This window comes from Pristis pectinata, chromosome 34 (genome assembly GCF_009764475.1).
Source record: "Pristis pectinata isolate sPriPec2 chromosome 34, sPriPec2.1.pri, whole genome shotgun sequence".
Taxonomy (NCBI): Eukaryota; Metazoa; Chordata; class Chondrichthyes; order Rhinopristiformes; family Pristidae; genus Pristis; species Pristis pectinata.
The window spans coordinates 445,376-465,997 of NC_067438.1; the positions used below are offsets into that span (position 1 = coordinate 445,376).

Here is a 20,622-nt window from a genome sequence, read left to right on the forward strand (position 1 = left end):
CCTTCCTATAATGAGGTGACCAAAACTGAACACAATACTCCAAGTGTGGTCTAACCAGAGTTTTATAGAGCTGCAACATTACCTCGCGGCTCTTGAACTCAATCCCCCGACTAATGAAGGCCAGCACACCATACGCCTTCCGAACCACCCTGTCAATTTGTACAGCAACTTTGAAGGCTCTTTGGACTTGAGACCCCAAAATCCCTCTGTTCCTCCACACTGCTAAGAATCCTGCCATTAACCTTGTACTCTGCCTTCAAGTTCATTCTTCGAAAGTGAATCACTTCACACTTTTCAGGATTGAACTCCATCTGCCACTTCTCCGCTCAACTCTGCATCCTGTCCATATCCTGTTGTGACCTACGACAACCTTCTACACTATCCACGACACCCCCAACCTTCGAGTCATCCACAAACTTACTAACCCATCCCCCCATTTCCTCATCCAAGTCATTTATAAAAACTACAAAGAACAGGGATCCCAGAACAGATCCCTATGGAACACCATTAGTCACCGACCTCCAGGCAGAATACTCTCCATCTATTACCACCCTCTGCCTTCTGTGGGCAAGCCAATTCCAAATCCATGCAGCCAAGTCTCCATGGATCCCATGCCTCATGACTTTCTGGATGAGCCTATCATGGGGAACCTTACTAAAGTCGACACACACAGCCACTGCTCTACCTTTGTCTATTTGTTTTGTCACCTCCTTGAAAAACTCGGTTAGGTTCATTAGGCACGATCTGCACCTCACAAAGCTATGCTGACTATCCCCAACTAGACTATGCTTTTCCAAATTCTCGTACATCCTGACCCTAAGAATCCTTTCCAATAGTTTGCCTACCACTGACATAAGACTCGGTGGTTTATAATTCCCAGGATCATCCCTATTAGCTTTTTTAATCAAGGGAACAACATTTGCCATCCTCCAATCCTCTGGTACCACTCTTGTGGCCATGGAGGATGCAGATATTATCATCAACTTCCCAGCAATCTCCTCCCTCAACTCCCGTAGTAACTTGGGGTATATCCCGTCCAGTCCGAGGACCTACCTATCCTACCGTTTTTCAGAAGCTCCAACACAACCTCTTTCTTAACCTCAACATGCTCCAGCACATTAGCCTGTTCTACACTGACCTCACATTCGTCAAAGTCCCTCTCCCTGGTGAATACTGAAGCAAAGTATTCATTAAGGACCTCCTCTGCCTCCAGGCATGTTTCCTCTTTTATCCCTGAGTGGTCCTACCCTCAGTCTTGTCATCCTTCTGTTCCTCATGTCTGTATAGAATTCCTTGGGGTGTTCCTTAATTTGACTAGCCAAAACCTTCTCATGTCCCCTTCTAGCTCTCCCAAGTCCATTCTTAAGGTCTTTCCTGGCAACCTTATAATTAGAACATAGAAAAACTACAGCACAATTCAGGCCCTTCGGCCCACAAAGCTGTGCCGAACATGTCCCTACCCTAGAAATTACTAGGCTTACCCCATAGCCCTCTATGTTACTCAGCTCCATGTACCCATCCAACAGTCCCTTGAAAGACCCTATTGTATCCACCTCCACCACCATTTCCGGCAGCCCATTCCATGCACTCACCACTCTCAGTAAAAAACTTACCCCTGACATCTCCTCTATACCTACTCCCCAGCACCTTAAACCTTTGTCCTCTTGGGGCCACCAATTCAGCCCTGGGGAAAAGCCTCTGACTATATACCCTATCAATACCTCTCATCATCTTATACACCTCTATCAAGTCCCCCCCTCATCCTCCATCTCCCCAAGGAGAAAAGGCCGAGTTCCCTCAACCTGCTTTCATAAGGTATGCTCCGCATTCCAGGCAGCATCCTTGTAAATCTCCTCTGCACCCTCTCTATGGCTTCCACATCTTTCCTGTAGTGAGGCGACCAGAATTGAGCACAATACTCCAAGTGGGGCCTGACCAGGGACCTATAACAGCTGCAAGAGCCCTGCATGATTTTTGCTTCCTTTACCTTGTATACTTCCTTCTTCCTCTTGACGAAATACTTCACCTCTCTTGTCAACCATGGTTCCCTTACGCTACTATCCTTTCTCTTTCTCAGTGGGACAAACCTATCTAGAACCTCATGCAAGTGATCGCAAGTGATCCACATTTCCTCTTTGCATTTCCCCGAAAACATCTATTCCCAGTTTACGCTCCCAAGATCCTTCCTAATGCCATCATAATTAGCCCTCCCCCAATTAAAAACTTTCCCATATCATCTGCTCCTATCCCTCTCCATGGCTATGCTAAAGGTCAGGGAGCTGTAGTCACTATTTCCGAAATGCTCACCTACCGAGAGGTCTGTCACCTGACCAGGTTCATTGCCTAGTACTAGATCCAGTATGGTCTCTCCTCTGGTCGGCCTGTCCACGTACTGTGTCAAGAGTCCTTCCTGGACACACCCAACATATTCTGCCCCATCTAAACCATTTGCACTAAGGTAGTGCCAATCAATATTAGGGAAGTTGAAGTCTCCCATGACAACAACCCTACTATTATTGCACCTTTCCAAAATCTGCCAATTATCTGCTCCTCAGTGTCCCGGTGGCTGTTGAGGGGCCTACAGAAAACTTCCAATACAGTGATCGCTCCCTTCCTGTTTCTGACTTCTAGCCACACTGACTCAGTAGATGATCCCTCCACGATATCCTCCCTGTCTGCAGCTGTGATACTATCCCTGATTAGCAATGCCACTCCCCCACGCCCCTCTTTTACCTCCTTTCCTATCCCTTTTGAAACATTTCAACCCCAGAACATCAAGCAGCTAATCCTGCCCTCTGTAATGGCCACAACATTGTAATTCCACGTACTGATCCGTGCTCTGTGTTCATCACCCTTATTCTTAATACTACTTGCATTAAAAACAAGACATTTCAACCCATCCAACTGACCGTGTTTATGACTGTCTATCCTTCCTCAGAGTCTCTCTGCATAATGCATCTACCTTTACACCAACTGCTCCATCATCTGATCTAACACTCTGGTTCTCATATAATCATGAATGGTCGGTCTTTTTCCCAGGGTAGAGGAGTTTAAAACTAGAGGGCATAGGTATAAGGTGAGAGGGGAAAGATTTAAAAGGGGACCTGAAAGACAACTTTTTCCACACAAAGGGTGGTGTATATGTGGAATGATAAAGTGGTAGAGGTCAGTATAATTACAATGTTTGAAAAGGATTTAGACAGGTAGATGGATAGGAAAGGTTTGGAGGGATATGAGCCAATGGGACGATCTCAGGTAGGCAACTTGGTTGGCATGGACGAATGGTCATCGCAGACATGGAGGCCTGTTCCTGCGCTGTACTGTTCTATATTCTGTGCCCCAACTATCCCGTATGCCTTCTTCACCTCCAAATCTACCTGCATTGCCACTTGTGGGATCCTTGGATTTGTACACCAGGGTCCCTCTGTTCCTCAATACTCCCTAGAGCACCACTGTGTATGTCCTACTCTTATCAGTCCTAAGTGCATCACCTTAAACTTGTTAGGATTAAATTCCATCTGCCATTGCTCTGCCCATCAAAACCACCAATTTTCATGTCATGTGTGAAATTATTAATCATACTTCCTAAATTCATATCCAAATTATTAATCTAAATAACAAACAGTAAGGGTTCTACACTGAGCACTGGCTGCAGGCTGCCATATCACAAAAACCCTCCACCGTCATATGACAGGTGGATTGAGATTTGTTTCAGTTCAAGGAGCATTAAGAGTAAGGGCGATGAGTTCAGAGCTTGGATCAGTACATGGAACTCTGAAGGTATGGCCATTACAGAGATCAGGCTGAGAGAGGGACAGAGCTGCCTGCTTAATGTTCCAGGGTTTCAATGTTTTAGAAGAGATAGGGAGGGAAGTAAAAAAGGGAGAGGGTTTGCATTACTGGTCAGGGACAATGTCACACCTGCACTCGGTAAGAAATGGAGGGCTCATCGACTATTTGGGTAAAATTCAAAAATAAGGAGGTTGCCATCACTCTGATAGTTTTAGACTATAGACCCTGAAATAGCCATATGGATCCTGAGGAGCAGATACGCAACAGGCTATGGAAAGAAACAAAAACAACATGGTTATCATTGTGGGTGACTTCAACTTCTCCAACAGAGACTAGGAACTCCTTGGGGCAAAATGTTTAGACGGGGCAGATTTGTTAGGTGTGTCTAAAAGGGTTTCTTGAAGCAGTATGTGGATTGTCCAACTGTTCCCTCAAGGCCATACTGGATCCTGTACTGAGGAATGAGCCCAGCCAGGTGAATGACCTTTCAGTGGGTGATCACAACTCCTCAAGCTTTAAACTAGCTATGAATAAGGGCAAGAGCGGACCTTGCAAGAAAGTATTAAATTGGGGAAGGGCAAGTTACGAAGGCATTAGACAGGAGCTAGGGAGAGTTAATTGGGAAGAGTTGTTTCCAGGCAAAACCACATCTGACATGCAGAGGTTGCTTAAAGACTAGCTGCACAGCTCAGGACCAGTTTGTTCCAGTAAGAGGGAAAGCCAAGGATGGCAAGGTAAGGGAACCTTGGATGACGAGAGAGGTAGTTAATTTTGTCAAGAAGGAGGAAGCGTAAGTAAGGCTTAGGAAGCTGGAATCAAACAGGCACTTGAGGACCATAAACGAGCCAGAAGGGAACTCAAGAAAGGACTTGGGAGAACTAGAAAGGGTCATGAAAAGTCCCAGGCAAATAGAATTAAAGAGAATCCCAAGGCATTCCACACATTCATCAAGAGCAGTAGGATAAAGGAGGGAATTTATTCTTGGAGGTTGAGGATGTGGGCGAGATCCTAAATGAGTACTGTGTGCCGGTATCTACCAAGGAGAAGGATGTAGAGGATAGTGAAATGCGAGTGGAGCATGCTAAGATGCTAGGGCATTTTGAGGTTAGGAAGGAGGTAGTGTTAGGTCTCTTTAAAACATTAAGATGGATAAGTCCCGAGGGCCTGATGGGATATACCCCAGGTTATTGAAAGAGGTGACAGATGAGATTGCTGGGCCTTGACCAAGATTTTTGTATCTTCACTGGCCACAGATGTGGTGCCGGAGGACTGGCGGGTAGCTCATGTTGTTCCTTCGTTCAAGAAGGGAAATAGGGATAATCCAGGAAATTGTAGACTAGTGAGTCTCACGTCAGAAGTAGGGAAACTAATGGAGAGGAATCTTAGGGATAGGATTTATGAGCATTTGGAAAAGCATGGTCTAATTTGGGACAGTCAGCATGGCTTTGTGCAGGGTAGGTCATGTCTGACAAATCTGAGTTTTTTTTTGAGGTGGTGACGAAGGTGATTGATGAAGGTAGAGCCGTAGATGTTGTCTACATGGACTTTAGTAAGGCATTCGACAAGGTCCCACGTGGTACGGTCATCCAGAAAATTAGGATGCATGGGATCCATGGTGACTTGGCTGATTGGATCCTATATTGGCTTGCCCATAGAAGACAGAGGGCCTCATTCTAGATGGAGGTCTGTAACTAGTGGTGTTCCAATGTGATCTGTACCGGGATCTGGATGAAAATGTGACGTGTGGGTGAGTAGGTTTGCAGACAACACAAAGATTGGTGGCATTGTGGATTGCATTGAAGATTACCAAAGGATACAGCAGAATATAGATCAGCTGCAGACATGAGCAGAGAAGTAGCAGATGGAGTTTAGTCTGGGCAAGCCTGAGATGCTGCACTTTGGGAGATCCAACATAAAAGGAAAGTACACAGTTAATGGCAGGATTCTTAACAGCAGTGATGAAACAGGGATCTTGGGGTCCAGGCACGTAGCTGCACAGGTTGATATTGTGGTAAAGAAGGCATATGGCATGCTTGCCTTCTTTAGTCAAGGCATCGAGTTCAAGAGCCAGGAGGTCATGTTAGAACTTTATAAACCTCGGGTTAGGCCACATTTAGTGTAATGCATTCAGTTCTGGTCACCTCATTATCGGAAGGATGTGGAGGCTTTGGAGAGGGTGCTGAGGTGGTTTACCAGGATGCTGCCTGATTCGGAGGAGGTTGGACAAGCTGGGGCTGTTTTCTCTGGAGTGGCAGAGGCTGAGGGGAGATTTGATAAAATGACACAAGACATAGGTAGAGTGGACAGTCAGTATCTTTTCCTGGGATTGAAATGTCTAGTACTAGAGGGCATGTATTTAAGGTGAGAGGGGCTCTAAATTTTTAGACCAGTTTCCCATATGGAAACGTAATTTGATGCAGTCTACAAGGACCAAAATATTTTGCCCCATAGGACAATACGGCACAATACAGGCCCTTCGGCCCACCATGTTGTGCCGCCCTTCAAACCACACCTAAGATGATCTAACCCCTTCCTCCCACATATCCCTCTAACTTAAATTGCTCCATATGCTTACCTAACAATCTCTTGAACTCGTCCAATGTATCAGCCTCCACCACCACCCCAGGCAGTGCCTTCCAGGCACCAACCACTCTCTGGGTGAAAAACCTCCCTCTGATATCTCCCTTGAACTTCCCCTGAGTTTTCTTCAATAATTTCCCTACCAGTGACAATTAGACTCATAGGCTGAAATAACCCGGTCACCCTTGGTGTCCTCCAGTCATCTGGCATCTCACTTGTGGCAAGCAAAGAATTTCACATCCCCCTTCTTGAATTCTCCATCTACAAGGTCCTCCACCTTACTGAATGCATTTAACACCAACTACATCTTCTGGCTGTATGCACAAGTTGTCACTTTTGCCCCACTCTTCCCCTGGCTACCCTCTTTTCTTTAATATACTTACAAAATGCTTTGGGGTTTTCCTTCGTCTCACCGACATGCAACATTCTGTACTCCTGGGAGAGCTGTTGGGGCCTAGGGCACTCTACAATAAAAGGCGGTGAAGGCTGCTGTCAGAAATAAATGTGAAGGGAGTTGGAAGGGTAACTGAGGACAAGAAACTTAAACCATAATGGAAAAAAGCAGGGAGGTGCATCCAAGCAAGGCTGCTCTTTACAAAAACCACCACAGGGCTTCTGCCCCACAACTATGAAAGGTGCTTCAAACAATCTGCTGGAGGAACTCAACAGGTCGAACACCATCTGTGGGGCACAGGACAAATCAACCCGCTGAGTTCCTCCAGCAGATTCTTTGTTGCTCCAGATTTCAGTATCTGCTGTCTCTCACGTCTCCACATGAAAGTTGCATTTTGAGTGGGTCACATCAGGCATACTTACCCTGCACTTCCAAGTGAAAATGGACATATTTGGATTGAATTGTGTTGGTGACCAAGAGTTCACTTAATATCACTTCAAATAGGCCACTATCTTCTACTTCCAATCTATTAATTAAAAGAGAGCCAGTCTTTAAATCATATTTGACCCGGTGTCTGAAGTAGGAATTGAATGACACAATGTTACTGTAAGCCACATGTTCCAGGATGATCAGATCATACTCGTGGCTCAGAAACCGCCAAATAACCTTGCGCCTCTTCCTACTCGGGAGGATCGTTAGCAGCACAGAAGAACCAGCAGGACGCCTCAAGTAGAATTCTGGCTGTGAAAATTCTGTATCTGAATGGAAGAAATTAACTGTAAGAGAACAAATTTACATCAAATTATCATTCCCTGTTGTTTAAACAATTTAATGCAATCAATATTTTTGGCTTTCACACCAGGCTTAAGAGTTCTGAGCACCAGAAGCATCCATCACAGAATCGGGTGCATTCAGAACATTGTGGATATCTCAAGGCCACGTCTGCAAAGAGTAGAGTAGGTTAAAAACTTAATGATTTACATCTGAATGTGAGAGCTGCAGGAAGGAATTCAAAGTTGGCTTGGATAGACAAACAAGAAGGGCCAATTGGGGTTGTAAGAATAAAAGAACATAAACAGAAGTAGGTCATTCAGCTACTGGGGCCTGCTCTGCCATTCAGTAAGATCATGCACCTGAAGTCCACTTTGTTGCACAATCATGTATCTCAATCCTTTTGGCGCGACACAGGATGAGAGACAACTTGATAGAGGTTTCTAAGACTATGAGAGGGATAGATAGTGGACAGCCACCACTTTTTTCCAGGGCAGCAATGGCCAATCCCAGAGGACATCCGTTTAAGATGAGTAGAGGAACGTTTAGGGGTGGATGTAGAGGCTGATACAATAGGAACATTTTAAAAGACTTTTGGATAAGCTCATGGATGTAAGAAAAATGGAGGGTTATGGGTTGTGCAGAAGGGAAGGGTTAGATTGATTGCAAGGTAGGTTTGTATGGGTTGGCACAACACCCTGGGCCGAAGGGCCTGTGCTGTGCTGTTCTGTTCTATCTACCCTTTCAATTCACCTCGGAATCCTGTGCTTCAATGAGAACAATTCTCTTTCTTGTAAACCCAAGAGTTCAGCCAATTTTACTCAATCTCTCTTCATGATACAGCCACTTCATTCCAGCTACCAACTTAGTGAATCTATTCCTGCACTAATTCCAAGGCAGGTATGCCCTTCATCAGATGTGGTGGTTTTTGCTCCGTTTGAAACGATGTGGGGAAAAATCACCCAGAAGTTTGTCAGATCCACTCTTATTACCACTGGCACCCATTATCCAACAGCTTGCATTCCTTCCTGCAATCCCTTCATGAATGCTTGGAGTACTTGACTAAACACCATCAGTCTCAGTCCTCCGTCTGTCCATTGTTCCACTCATGAAGACTGAGAACAGATGCCCTGTTTGGGCATCTTGTGTTTGACAACCAAGGTGAGATCTCACTCAGAACAGTGTCATTGATCAGGGCACAGAAAGAAGAAGGGAGAGATCTAACCACGCTGAATAACAGGTGTCATTTCTCAGTGAATGCGCAAGATAGAGGAATGTACAATGAAACTCAGGGGATATTAGTTGCACCACATGACAGGAATGCTCTCTGCCAGCATGGTCATAGAGTTGACTACTTCCTCTCAGTTTGTAGCACTTACAGCGATATCCCTGTTTGGGATGCCGATCCTTTCCATTCTCTTGCTTCTCAGCCTTGTCAAGTAACTTGCCAATCAAGAGAGACCTGCTGCTTACATTCGATACGCCTTGTCCAGGATCCAATCTCCCCTTGGTGTGTCTGGAAGCTGGGGTGACGTACCCCCACTTCAGCACATCCCCACTTTCTGTTCCTCCTCCTGAGGCAGGGGGCAGCAACAAAGCAAACCTAGGTGCTGCAGACGCACTGGCTAAAAACCCTGCAATGACAGCAATGGTAGTTTAGCACAAATTAAGGGACCATATGGAGAACAGAAACAATAAAAAGGCAAGGTGTTGCAGAAAAATCCAGGAAATGCAAATACTTTTGAGGAAACTTTTGGAAATAAAAAGACTGGACACCTCACTCTCAGATAACGTCTGATCGTCCTTATTATTGAGTATCAGATCAGGTCCTCCAGTCACCACTGAGACAGGTTGGGTTTGGTCAGGTCAGATCCTCCAGGTCCACTGGGAGGGGAGGGGAGGGGAGGGGAGGGGAGGGGAGGGGAGGGTCAGGCAAGGCCCTCCAGTAGCCTCTGCAGCATTCAGTCAGGTCCTCCAACTGGCATGAAGAGGGTGGATGCAATCTTGCAAAAACCAGAGGAGGTTGGTCAGCTTCTACTGTTACTTATTGGCATAAAAACCTAGCAAGACAACTCAAGCCAGAAGTGGGCCACCTGTCCCCTCGTGCTGCCTCCACAGTCAATGAGACCAGGGACAGAAGCACACCATTGTACCACCTTGCTTCCCACACAGATGGGAAGTTGGGCAGAGCTGGCGGATGGAGTTTGACAAGTGCAAGGTGATGCATTTTTGGAAGTCCGATAGGGATAGGACATTTCCAGTAAATTGTAGGGCACTAGGGAATGTTGATAAACAGTGTGATTGCACTGCAGGGAGTACAGAGGAGATTCACCAGGATGTTGCTGGATTTGAGGACATTAGTTATGGGGAGAGATTGGATTGGCTGGTTTTCCCTGGACCAAAGGAGGCTAAGGGGCGTCCCAGCAGAAGTGTACAAGACCATAGATACGGTAGATAGTCAAAGTGTTTTTCCCAAGGTAGTGATATCAAAAACAAAAGGGCATAGGTTTAAGGTATTCCCTGTCCTTGTCCATTCAATTAATTCATCCATCTTGCCCTAAGGACTCTCTACATCCTGCTCACAACCCACACTGCCATCTTGCTTTGTATGAGTACCTGCTTCCCCATCCAAATCTTTCAGATGGATAACAAACAGCTGGGGCCCCGGCACTGATCCCTGTGACACCCCACTGCTTCCCAACACCAAAATTATCCATTTATTCCAATTCTGGGAGGAGTTAATCAATCCTTAATCTGTGCCATCATATGATACCATACATCCTGCCCGCTAATATAGTTTAATAACCTGTTAATCAGGTCTTGTGATTTACCTCCTTCCAATTCCATTAATTTTTCCAATAGCAATATTTTGCTAATACCATTTCTTTGTGCTCCTTATTCACGCTACACCTGTAATTCTTCTCTATTTCCAGGTTTCCTATGTCTTTTTCCATGAAGACAACACAGCAACTTGTTTAATTGCTCTGCTGTGTCCTTATTCCCCAAAATAATTTATCCTGTTTCAGTCTAAGGGACCCAGATCAATTTAAGCTATTTCTTTTCCTTTTTGTATATGTACACAAGTTTTTATGATGTTTTTACATTTCTCACTACCCTACCCCTTTATTCTCCTTTCCCTTCCCCAATCGTTGACTTGCATCAGCTTTGCTGAATTATGACATTTTCCAAACACTCAAGCTTACTGCTTTTTTGGCAAAATTACGCATTTTCCTTTGATCTAATACTATCCATGACCTTTCTCAACAGCCAAGCTGGACCACTCTTTCCATTGACCTTCTTGCCCATATATTAGTTCCTTAAAAGTTAGTTTATCGTCATGGTGTGGTTCACTTGTGTGGTTTTCCAGTCTTCCACAGATCTTTCCTCTCGGCACGAAGGAGATGATGTTAACCCTGGCACTGTGGGCAACACTGCCCTCAGGGCTGCAGGGAACAGTATCATCTCCTCCTATTACCACTACATTCGGGGAAAGTGAATGCTGCCCAAACCACAGTGACATGTAGTTTGCTCACCTACCCGCCCTTCTCTGCCCTCACTCACTCCCCCTCCCCACCCACCATCCTCTCCCTCACTCTCCCTCCCCACCCACCATCCCCTCCCTCAGCCACAATCCCCTCACTCATCCTACCCTCTCTGCCCTCACCCACTCCTCCACCATCCTTCCCTCTCCACCCAAGAAGTCTTTTGTACCATTCCTTGTGGGGAAAGGGGATGGAGTGGTGGCCACCCAGTCACTGATTGCTTGGCAGACAAGTAGAGCAGACAGCTACAACGACCCTCAGGAAGACTATATCGGATTTGCCAGCAAAGATTAAAACTTGTAACTGGAACAATGTACTGTTCACTAGAGGCCAAAGGTGATGTCCAACCACGGGAGCTGCAGAAGGAGGAGCCAAACCTCAGGAGCTGTCATATTTTTAAAAACATCCACTTTTACATCCCCCAGTCCATTCCTCATCCCCAAACCTCCCCCAATTCCACACTCCCCTCCCTATTCCCCCACTATTCTGTACTTCTAATCCACTCCTCCCACCTTCCCTAACCCATGACCTCCCTGACCCCTCCTCACAGATCTTCCTCATCCCTGACCCCTCTTCACCCAACCTGACCCCTGCTCACCAATTTCTCTCCCTCACCCACCCTGACCCCTCCACGCAAAGCCCTCTCATCCTCCACAACCCCACCCACAAACCTCTCCAGCCCCTCCTTCCCAACCTCTCCTTACCCACCTCTCTCACCTTCCCTGATTCATCATCATCAGATCCCTCTCACCCTTGCTGACCTCTCCTCACTGACACTTGCTCACCAACTCCTCCTCACCCTCTCTTACCGATCCCTCACACCCTCTCTGATGCCCCCTCGCCAACCCCCTGCCCACTGATCTTGATCCCTTTCACCAACCACTTAATGACCCTAATCCCCACCCTCACCCTCATTTTCACCCCATCCCTCAACACCCCCACTCCTCACAGGCCCTCACCTGTCAAACACCCTCACATACACCCCCTTGCCCCTACTTCTCACACCCACAACACCAACCCTCACCCTACACCCCCGCAACCCCCCTGCCCCTCCCCCACAGCCCCCTCTCCTCACCGACCACCCACCCTCACCCCCCCAACGTCCCCCTCAGTCCCCCCGCCCCTCCCTCACAGCCCCCTCTCCTCACCGACCACCCACCCTCACCCCCCCAACGTCCCCCTCAGTCCCCCCGCCCCTCCCTCACAGCCCCCTCTCCTCACCGGACCACACCCCTCACCCCACCCCTCCAACCTCCCCCTCAGTCCCCCGCCCCTCCCTCACAGCCCCCTCCTCACCGGACCACCCACCCTCACCCCAACACCCCTCCAACCTCACCCTCAGTCCCCCTGCCCCTCCCTCACAGCCCCCTCCTCACCGGACCACCCACCCTCACCCCAACACCCCTCTTCCCTCCCCCTCAGTCCCCCGCCCCTCCCTCACAGCCCCCTCCTCACCGGACCACCCACCCTCACCCCAACACCCCTCTTACCTCCCCCTCAGTCCCCCGCCCCTCCCTCACAGCCCCCTCCTCACCGGACCACCCACCCTCACCCCAACACCCCTCTTACCTCCCCCTCAGTCCCCCGCCCCTCCCTCACAGCCCCCTCTCCTCACCGGACCACCCACCCTCACCCCAACACCCCTCCAACCTCCCCCTCAGTCCCCCGCCCCTCCCTCACAGCCCCCTCTCCTCACCGGACCACCCACCCTCACCCCAACACCCCTCCAACCTCACCCTCAGTCCCCCTGCCCCTCCCTCACAGCCCCCTCCTCACCGGACCACCCACCCTCACCCCAACCCCCCTCTTACCTCCCCCTCAGTCCCCCGCCCCTCCCTCACAGCCCCCTCCTCACCGGACCACCCACCCTCACCCCAACACCCCTCCAACCTCACCCTCAGTCCCCCTGCCCCTCCCTCACAGCCCCCTCCTCACCGGACCACCCACCCTCACCCCAACACCCCTCTTACCTCCCCCTCAGTCCCCCGCCCCTCCCTCACAGCCCCCTCCTCACCGGACCACCCACCCTCACCCCAACACCCCTCCAACCTCACCCTCAGTCCCCCTGCCCCTCCCTCACAGCCCCCTCCTCACTGGACCACCCACCCTCACCCCAACACCCCTCTTACCTCCCCCTCAGTCCCCGCCCCTCCCTCACAGCCCCCTCCTCACCGGACCACCCACCCTCACCCCAACACCCCTCTTACCTCCCCCTCAGTCCCCCGCCCCTCCCTCACAGCCCCCTCCTCACCGGACCACCCACCCTCACCCCAACACCCCTCTTACCTCCCCCTCAGTCCCCCGCCCCTCCCTCACAGCCCCCTCTCCTCACCGGACCACCCACCCTCACCCCAACACCCCTCCAACCTCCCCCTCAGTCCCCCGCCCCTCCCTCACAGCCCCCTCTCCTCACCGGACCACCCACCCTCACCCCAACACCCCTCTTACCTCCCCCTCAGTCCCCCGCCCCTCCCTCACAGCCCCCTCTCCTCACCGGACCACCCACCCTCACCCCAACACCCCTCCAACCTCACCCTCAGTCCCCCTGCCCCTCCCTCACAGCCCCCTCTCCTCACCGGACCACCCACCCTCACCCCAACACCCCTCTTACCTCCCCCTCAGTCCCCCGCCCCTCCCTCACAGCCCCCTCCTCCCCGGACCACCCACCCTCACCCCAACACCCCTCTTACCTCCCCCTCAGTCCCCCGCCCCTCCCTCACAGCCCCCTCTCCTCACCGGACCACCCACCCTCACCCCAACACCCCTCTTACCTCCCCCTCAGTCCCCCGCCCCTCCCTCACAGCCCCCTCCTCACCGGACCACCCACCCTCACCCCAACACCCCTCCAACCTCACCCTCAGTCCCCCGCCCCTCCCTCACAGCCCCCTCCTCACCGGACCACCCACCCTCACCCCAACACCCCTCTTACCTCCCCCTCAGTCCCCCGCCCCTCCCACACAGCCCCCTCCTCACCGGACCACCCACCCTCACCCCAACACCCCTCTTACCTCCCCCTCAGTCCCCCGCCCCTCCCTCACAGCCCCCTCTCCTCACCGGACCACCACCAGGCCCACACACGCCTCCACAACCTCATTTTTCCACCAATTTGCGGCGTCCCTCACACCGGAGCCCCCCCCCCGCCGGTCACCATGGAGACCCGGGGGCTCCGCGCGCTCCCGCCTCCCCAGGCCCCTACACCGGGCCCCGCCCCCTGCACCGGTTTCCCCCCGGGCCCCGCCCCCTGCACCGGGCCCCGCCCCGTCTCCCGGGTGACGGAGATCCGTCGGTTGGAGGCGGCGCTCGAGCGGAATGTGGTTCCGGGCCTGGTTCATGTTGGTCTGGGTGTGGCCCGGTGAGGGGGAGGGGGATAGGATGGGGGTGAGGGGGGGATAGGATGGGGGTGAGGGGGGGATAGGATGGGGGTGAGGGGGGGATAGGATGGGGGTGAGGGGGGGATAGGATGAGGGGGAGGGGGATAGGATGAGGGGGAGGGGGGTAGGATGGGGGTGAGGGGGAGGTGGGTAGGATGGGGGGTGAGGGGGATAGGATGGGGGGTGAGGGGGAGGGGGATAGGATGGGGGGTGAGGGGGAGGGGGATAGGATGGGGGTGAGGGGGAGGGGGATAGGATGGGGGGAGGGGGATAGGATGGGGGTGAGGGGGAGGGGGATAGGATGGGGGTGAGGGGGGGGATAGGATGGGGGTGAGGGGGAGGGGGATAGGATGGGGGTGAGGGGGGGATAGGATGGGGGGGAGGGGGAGCGGGGGGATAGGATGGGGGTGAGGGGGGATAGGATGGGGGTGAGGGGGAGCGGGGGGATAGGATCGGGGGAGGGGGAGCGGGGGTAGGATGGGGGTGTGGCCCGGTGAGGGGGAGGGGGATAGGATGGGGGTGAGGGGGGGATGGTGGGGAGGGGGGAATAGGATGGGGAGGATGGGGGTATAGGATGGGGGGTGGGGGGATAGGATGAGGGGGAGTGGGGGTAGGATGGGGGTGGGGAGTGGGGGGGTAGGATGGGGGTGAGGGGGTAGGATGGGAGGTGGGGAGAGGGGGGTAGGATGGGGGTGAGGGGGAAGTGGGTAGGATGGGGGTGTGAGGGGGATAGGATGGGGGGTGTGGGAGACGGGTAGGATGGGGGTGAGAGGGGGTAGGATGGGGTAAGGGGATAGAATGGGGGTGGTGAGGGGGTAGGATTGGGGGTGAGGGGAGATGGGGGCAGAGGGGAGGGGCATAGAGAAAAGGGAGGAGGGGGAGGGGGTGGAGGAGGTGGAGGGGTGTGGGGAGAGAGAGATAGGAGAGAGGGGGGAGAGCTGGGGGGAGAGGGGAGGTGGGTAGAGGAGGGGGAAGAGGAGAGGAGAGGGGAGGGGAGGGTAGGTGCCGGGTGATGGTAGCAATGACACACCTCTCTCTGAACCATAGAGGCATACACCATGGGAACAGGCCCTTCGGTCCAACTGGTCCATGCTGACCAAGATGCCCATCTAAGCCAGTCCCATTTGCCCATGTGTGGCCCCTACCCCTCTAAACCTTTCCTATCCATGTCCCTGTCCAAGCGTCTTTTAAATCTGGTTAATGTACCTGCCTCAACCACTTCCTCTGGCAGCTGGTTCCACATAGCCACCACCCCCATGTGGAAAAGTTGCCCCACAGATTCCTTTTGAATCTCTCCCCTCTCCCCTTAAACCTGTACCCTCCGGCTCTTGATTCCCCAACCTTGAGGAAAAAACTGTGCATTCACCCCATCTGTGCCCCTCTTGATTTTATACACCTCTATAAAGTCACCCCTCATTCCCCTACATTCCAAAGAATAAAGTCCTAACCTGCTCAACCTCTCTCCGTAACTCAGTCCCTCAAGTTCCAGCAACATCCTTGTTAATCTCCTCTGCACTTTTTCCAGCTGAATGGCATCTTTCCTGTAGCAGGGTGACCAAACCCAAACACAATATTCCAAATGCAGCCTCATTGATGTCTTGTGCAATGTAATGTCCCAACTTCTGTATCCTTCTCCACACACTGTGGAGAGAGAGCTTCCTTCCAAAGTATCACAACCCCCTCCCCCCCCCCCCCCCCCCAACCACCACCACCACCAAATTTAGGACACATACTGGAACAACCACCCAGGGTCATCCACCCCCTCTCCCTCTACAGAATGTCCTCCCTCTGCCCCCTTCCCCCCAAGACATCCTCCCTGTTTCCCTCCCATTCTCTGTCCCTGGGTCATCCATCCTTACCCCTCTCCGAGTCACTCTGCCCTCCCTCCCCCCACCCCCACCCCCAGGATATTTGTTCTTGTACCTACCCGAGATGTCCACCCACTCTCTCCCTCCCCAGGATGTCCCCATCCTACTCCTTCCTGGGACAACAGTCACCCAATCCCCTCAACCACCCCGTTGGAATGTCCACCTCCCCCCAACACATATTGCCGAGAGACCCCAGCTCAGCAGAATTCTCACCCACCCTTTCCAGGACATAACAAAGGCACAGTCAACAGGCAACTGAGCATAGTAATATACCCCCCTCCCCATCCTCTTTCCCACCAGGCACACAACATTCCAGCCCCCATCTCACCAGATACACCCCACAGGGGTGGACTTCACTAGATACACTCCCCTCCAATCCCGCACACCCTCTTTGCCATCTGTTATACACTAATTCAAACAAACTGCTCATCAGGTGATGATTTGTGTCTGTAGTTTATTCACAGTTGCACGCTGTTGTTGAGAATGTGGAATATATTACTGCTGGCCGTTATTCGTCAGTTTTACTGGAAGGATACAATGAAAGCACACTTCCAAAGGGAACGATGATTAAATGGTCACTTGTCTTACGGCACCGGCATTCCTTGATAGTGCTTCATGTCATTGGATCATTGGATATTCGTTACAGTGATTACTACGTTCATCGAGTAAATTACAACACAAAGAATGGCTCTCTCACATTGAACAATATTGATCTGGGTGACCGTGGGATTTATGAGATTACCATAACAAAATATGGTTTAACTGTGGAGAAGTTTTACTATAAAAAAATTCTGGAAGTTAAAGGTAACAGCATCTGTCCCATATGCTGAATGCTGTTCAATTTGCCTCTGACACTTGTTTTAAATATGTTCATGCCTACAGCCTGCCTGTCTCCCTCTTCCCCTGCACCCTTTTCCCCTCCTGATCAATTTTGTCAGTTGTATGTGACTAATTCATACTCAGAGTGAAGAATATGTTCCTCGAGTTGTAGAGTCATAGAGCATGGAATCAGTCCATTCAGCCCATCATTGTCAATGCCAGTCAGTGGGCACTCATCTGTATTAATCTCATCTTCCAGCCCATAGCCTTCAGTACTGAGGCAATTCAAGTGCTTGTCTAGACACTAAAATGCTGTTAGTGACTCTGATTCCGCCACTCTCTCCGGCAGTGTGTTCCAGGTACTCACCACTCTCTGGTTGAAAAAGGTCCCCCTCAGATCCCCTCTAAATCTCTGACTCCTTACCCTAAATCTATGACCTCCAGTTTTATTCACCTCTGATAAGGGGAAAAGATTCCTGTAGTCTACCTGTCTACATCCCTCATAATTGTATGTGCCTCAGTCATGTCCCCTCTCAACCTCCTCCACTCCAGGGAGAACGGACCCAGCCTCTCCAGTCTTACTTCGTAGCCAAAACGCTCCATCCCAGCCATATCCCGGTGAACCTCTTCTGTACCCTCTCCAGTGCTATAACATTTTTCCTATAATATGGTGACCAGAACTGCACTGAGTACTCTGCCTGATATCTGAGCAATGTTTTATAAATTTGGAACATAACCTTCCTGCTCTTGTATTTAATATGCCAACTAATGGATTATCTCATATGCCTTCTTAATCACATTATCTACCCGCACTGTCTCCTTCAAGGGTCTTCAGACTCGTACATCAGGGTACCTGATTTCTCCCTAGGACCTTGTCAGGATTAAACTACATCTGCCGTTTCTCAGCCCATTTCACCGTCACATGGATATTACCCTGTAGCCTAAGATCACCCTCCACCCTCCAGAACTCCACAAGCCTTAGTATCATCATCTGAAAAATTACTGATCATGCCACCTACGTCCACACCTAAATCATTGACATGTATTACAAAAAGCAGGTGTCTTTGCACTGAACCCTATGGATCAACATCAGTCACAGGCATCCAATCACAAAATCAATCCCCTACCATCACCCTCTATTTCCAAGCCAATTTTGGATCCAGTTTGCCAACTTGCTCTGGATCCCATGGGCCCTAACTTTTTGGACTAATCTCCCACGTGGGGCTTTGTGGAAGGCCTTACTGAAGTCCACGTCAACCATATTTACTTCTTGCCCTCGTCAATACACTTTAATACCACCTCAAAATATTCAATCAGATTTGTTGGACAAGATCTACCATTGACAAAGCCATGCTGGCTATCTTTGATCAGTCCTTGCCTTTCCAAGTGATCACTGATTGTATCCCTCAGAATTTTTTCCAATAACTTCTCTATTCCTGATGTCAGGCTCACAGGTCTGTAATTACTAGGCTTTTCCCTGTTGCCCTTCGAAAGAGGGACCATAGTTGCCTTCCTTCAATCATCTGGGACCTCACTCGTGGCCAGGTAAGATATAAAAATCTTAGCCAGAGCCCCAGCAATCTCTCCCTTTGCTTCCATTGCAGCCTAGGAGAAATCTCATCTGGCCCTGGGTATTTATCCACTTTAAAGCTCACCAAAGCAGTTATTTATGGAGACTTGCACGAGAACAACTTATTCTACCTCTCCAACAAGTCCGTTTCCTTTGTGAATAATGATTAATTTAGCATCTCTCTGACTCCACACACACAGATTGCTCCCCCCCCCCCACCAACCCAACCCACTTATCCCTAATGGAACTGGTTATATCCCTGGTTATTCTTTTTACATTAATATACTCATGCATACTTATAAAATGCCTTCAGATTTACCTTAATCCTGTCTGTTAGTAATACTTTGTAACCTCTCTTTGCCTTCTTAATTTTCTTTTTAAGCATATGCCAAAATTTTTTATACCCTTTCTGGGCCCCACCTGTCTTTAGTTCTCTACACCTGCCATGTGCTTCATTTTTTGCTTTTTATTCAATTCTTAACCCTTATCCCTCGACATCCAGGGTTCCAAATATGTGTTACCCTTGGCTTTCACCCTTACAGCATCATGATGGCCGTGAACTCCTGCTTATTTCTCTTTTGAATGCTTCCCACTATGCAGATATGGACTTACCTGAAAGTGGATACTTCCAGTCTACCTTTTCCTGGTCCTGTCTTATTTTAGTGAAGTTGGCCTTCTTCCAATTTAAGACCTTTATTCCTTCTGGTCCATCCCTATCATTTTCCATAACCACTTTGAAATATATGGAGTTGTGGTCACTATCTTTAAAATGCTCCCCCATTGACATTCCCTCCACCTGACCAGCTACATTTCCTGTCCAGTAATGTTCCTTCCCTCATTGGTCTACCTATATACTGTGTCAAAAAGCTCTCCTAGATACACCTCAGAAATTCTGACCCTAATTCTAAGGCAATCCTAGTTAATATTCAGGAACTTGAAATCCCCTATTACTATAATCCTATTTTTATCACATTTCTTTGCTGTTAGCCTACATATCTGTTCCTCTATCTCCTGTTGACTCTGTGGTGTAACAAACTGTTCTGTTGCTGCTGTTTTCCCCTGGGAGGCCAACCCCGAACAATATTCAACATGGTATATCTGTTTGAGAGGGGAATGACCACAAGGGACTCCTGCACTACCTAACTGCCCTTCCTGGCAGTCACTCAGTTCCTCTCTTCCTGTGCCTGCAACATGACCAACTCACTAAGCATACTATCTACAACATTTTCCCCATCTTGGGATCCAAACACAGCACCAACTACTTCACAGTCCATTTCAAGAAGGCCACTCCTGCTCTAACTGTTGCTCCTGTTATACCACTCTACTGCTAATCCAGCAGGTGCTGCTGGTCTCACTGACGCTTCTTGGCCTGATGTCTACTAGCTGGTGTTTCCATCTTTGATTAAGATTGTCATTATTAACCAATGAGTTTTTCCAAGAAATCAGGGAAGATACGATTTTAAGCCATTCATCATGCAATTCTCAGATGTGAGATGGTGGTTGGGTAATCAGCAATGATTTGTAGCTGCTCCTTGGATGGCCAAAATGCCTCCCAGCAGAAGATTGGAAAATACACATTTTGAAAGGATCACCAAAGGATTTTGCAAGGCTTTTTTATTCATTTTTTGGGATCTGGGCATCACTGGCAAGGCCAGCATTGATTGCCCATCCCTTATTCCTCTTAAGAAGGTATTTATAAGCTGCCTTTTTGAACTGCTGCAGATTTTCTGTTTGGGAGAGAGTTCCAGAATTTATTTCCAACTATGATGAAGGATAGATGATATATTTCCAAGTCAGGATGGTGTGTGACTTGGAGGGAACCTGCAGGTGGTGGTATTCCTATGCTCCTGCTGCCCTTCCTTGGTAGTAGAGGCCATAGGTTTGGGAGGTGCTGTTGGAGTAGCCTGGGTGAGTA

General features: G+C 49.9%; 1 protein-coding gene across 1 annotated transcript in view; it reads right to left on the reverse strand.

Annotated features, from left to right (window-relative positions):
• The window catches only part of LOC127586054 (uncharacterized), a 40,871-nt gene extending 26,623 nt beyond the window's left edge, over positions 1-14,248 (reverse strand). Inside the window, exons 1-3 of the mRNA XM_052043840.1 lie at positions 14,134-14,248; positions 8,917-9,171; positions 7,189-7,524 (exon numbers count right to left, since the gene is read on the reverse strand). Of these exons, the coding sequence (XP_051899800.1) occupies positions 7,189-7,524; positions 8,917-9,171; positions 14,134-14,173 (631 nt within the window). The 5' untranslated portion in view covers positions 14,174-14,248. The remainder of the gene's footprint in view (positions 1-7,188; positions 7,525-8,916; positions 9,172-14,133) is intronic.
• Between the last annotated feature and the right edge of the window lie 6,374 nt (positions 14,249-20,622).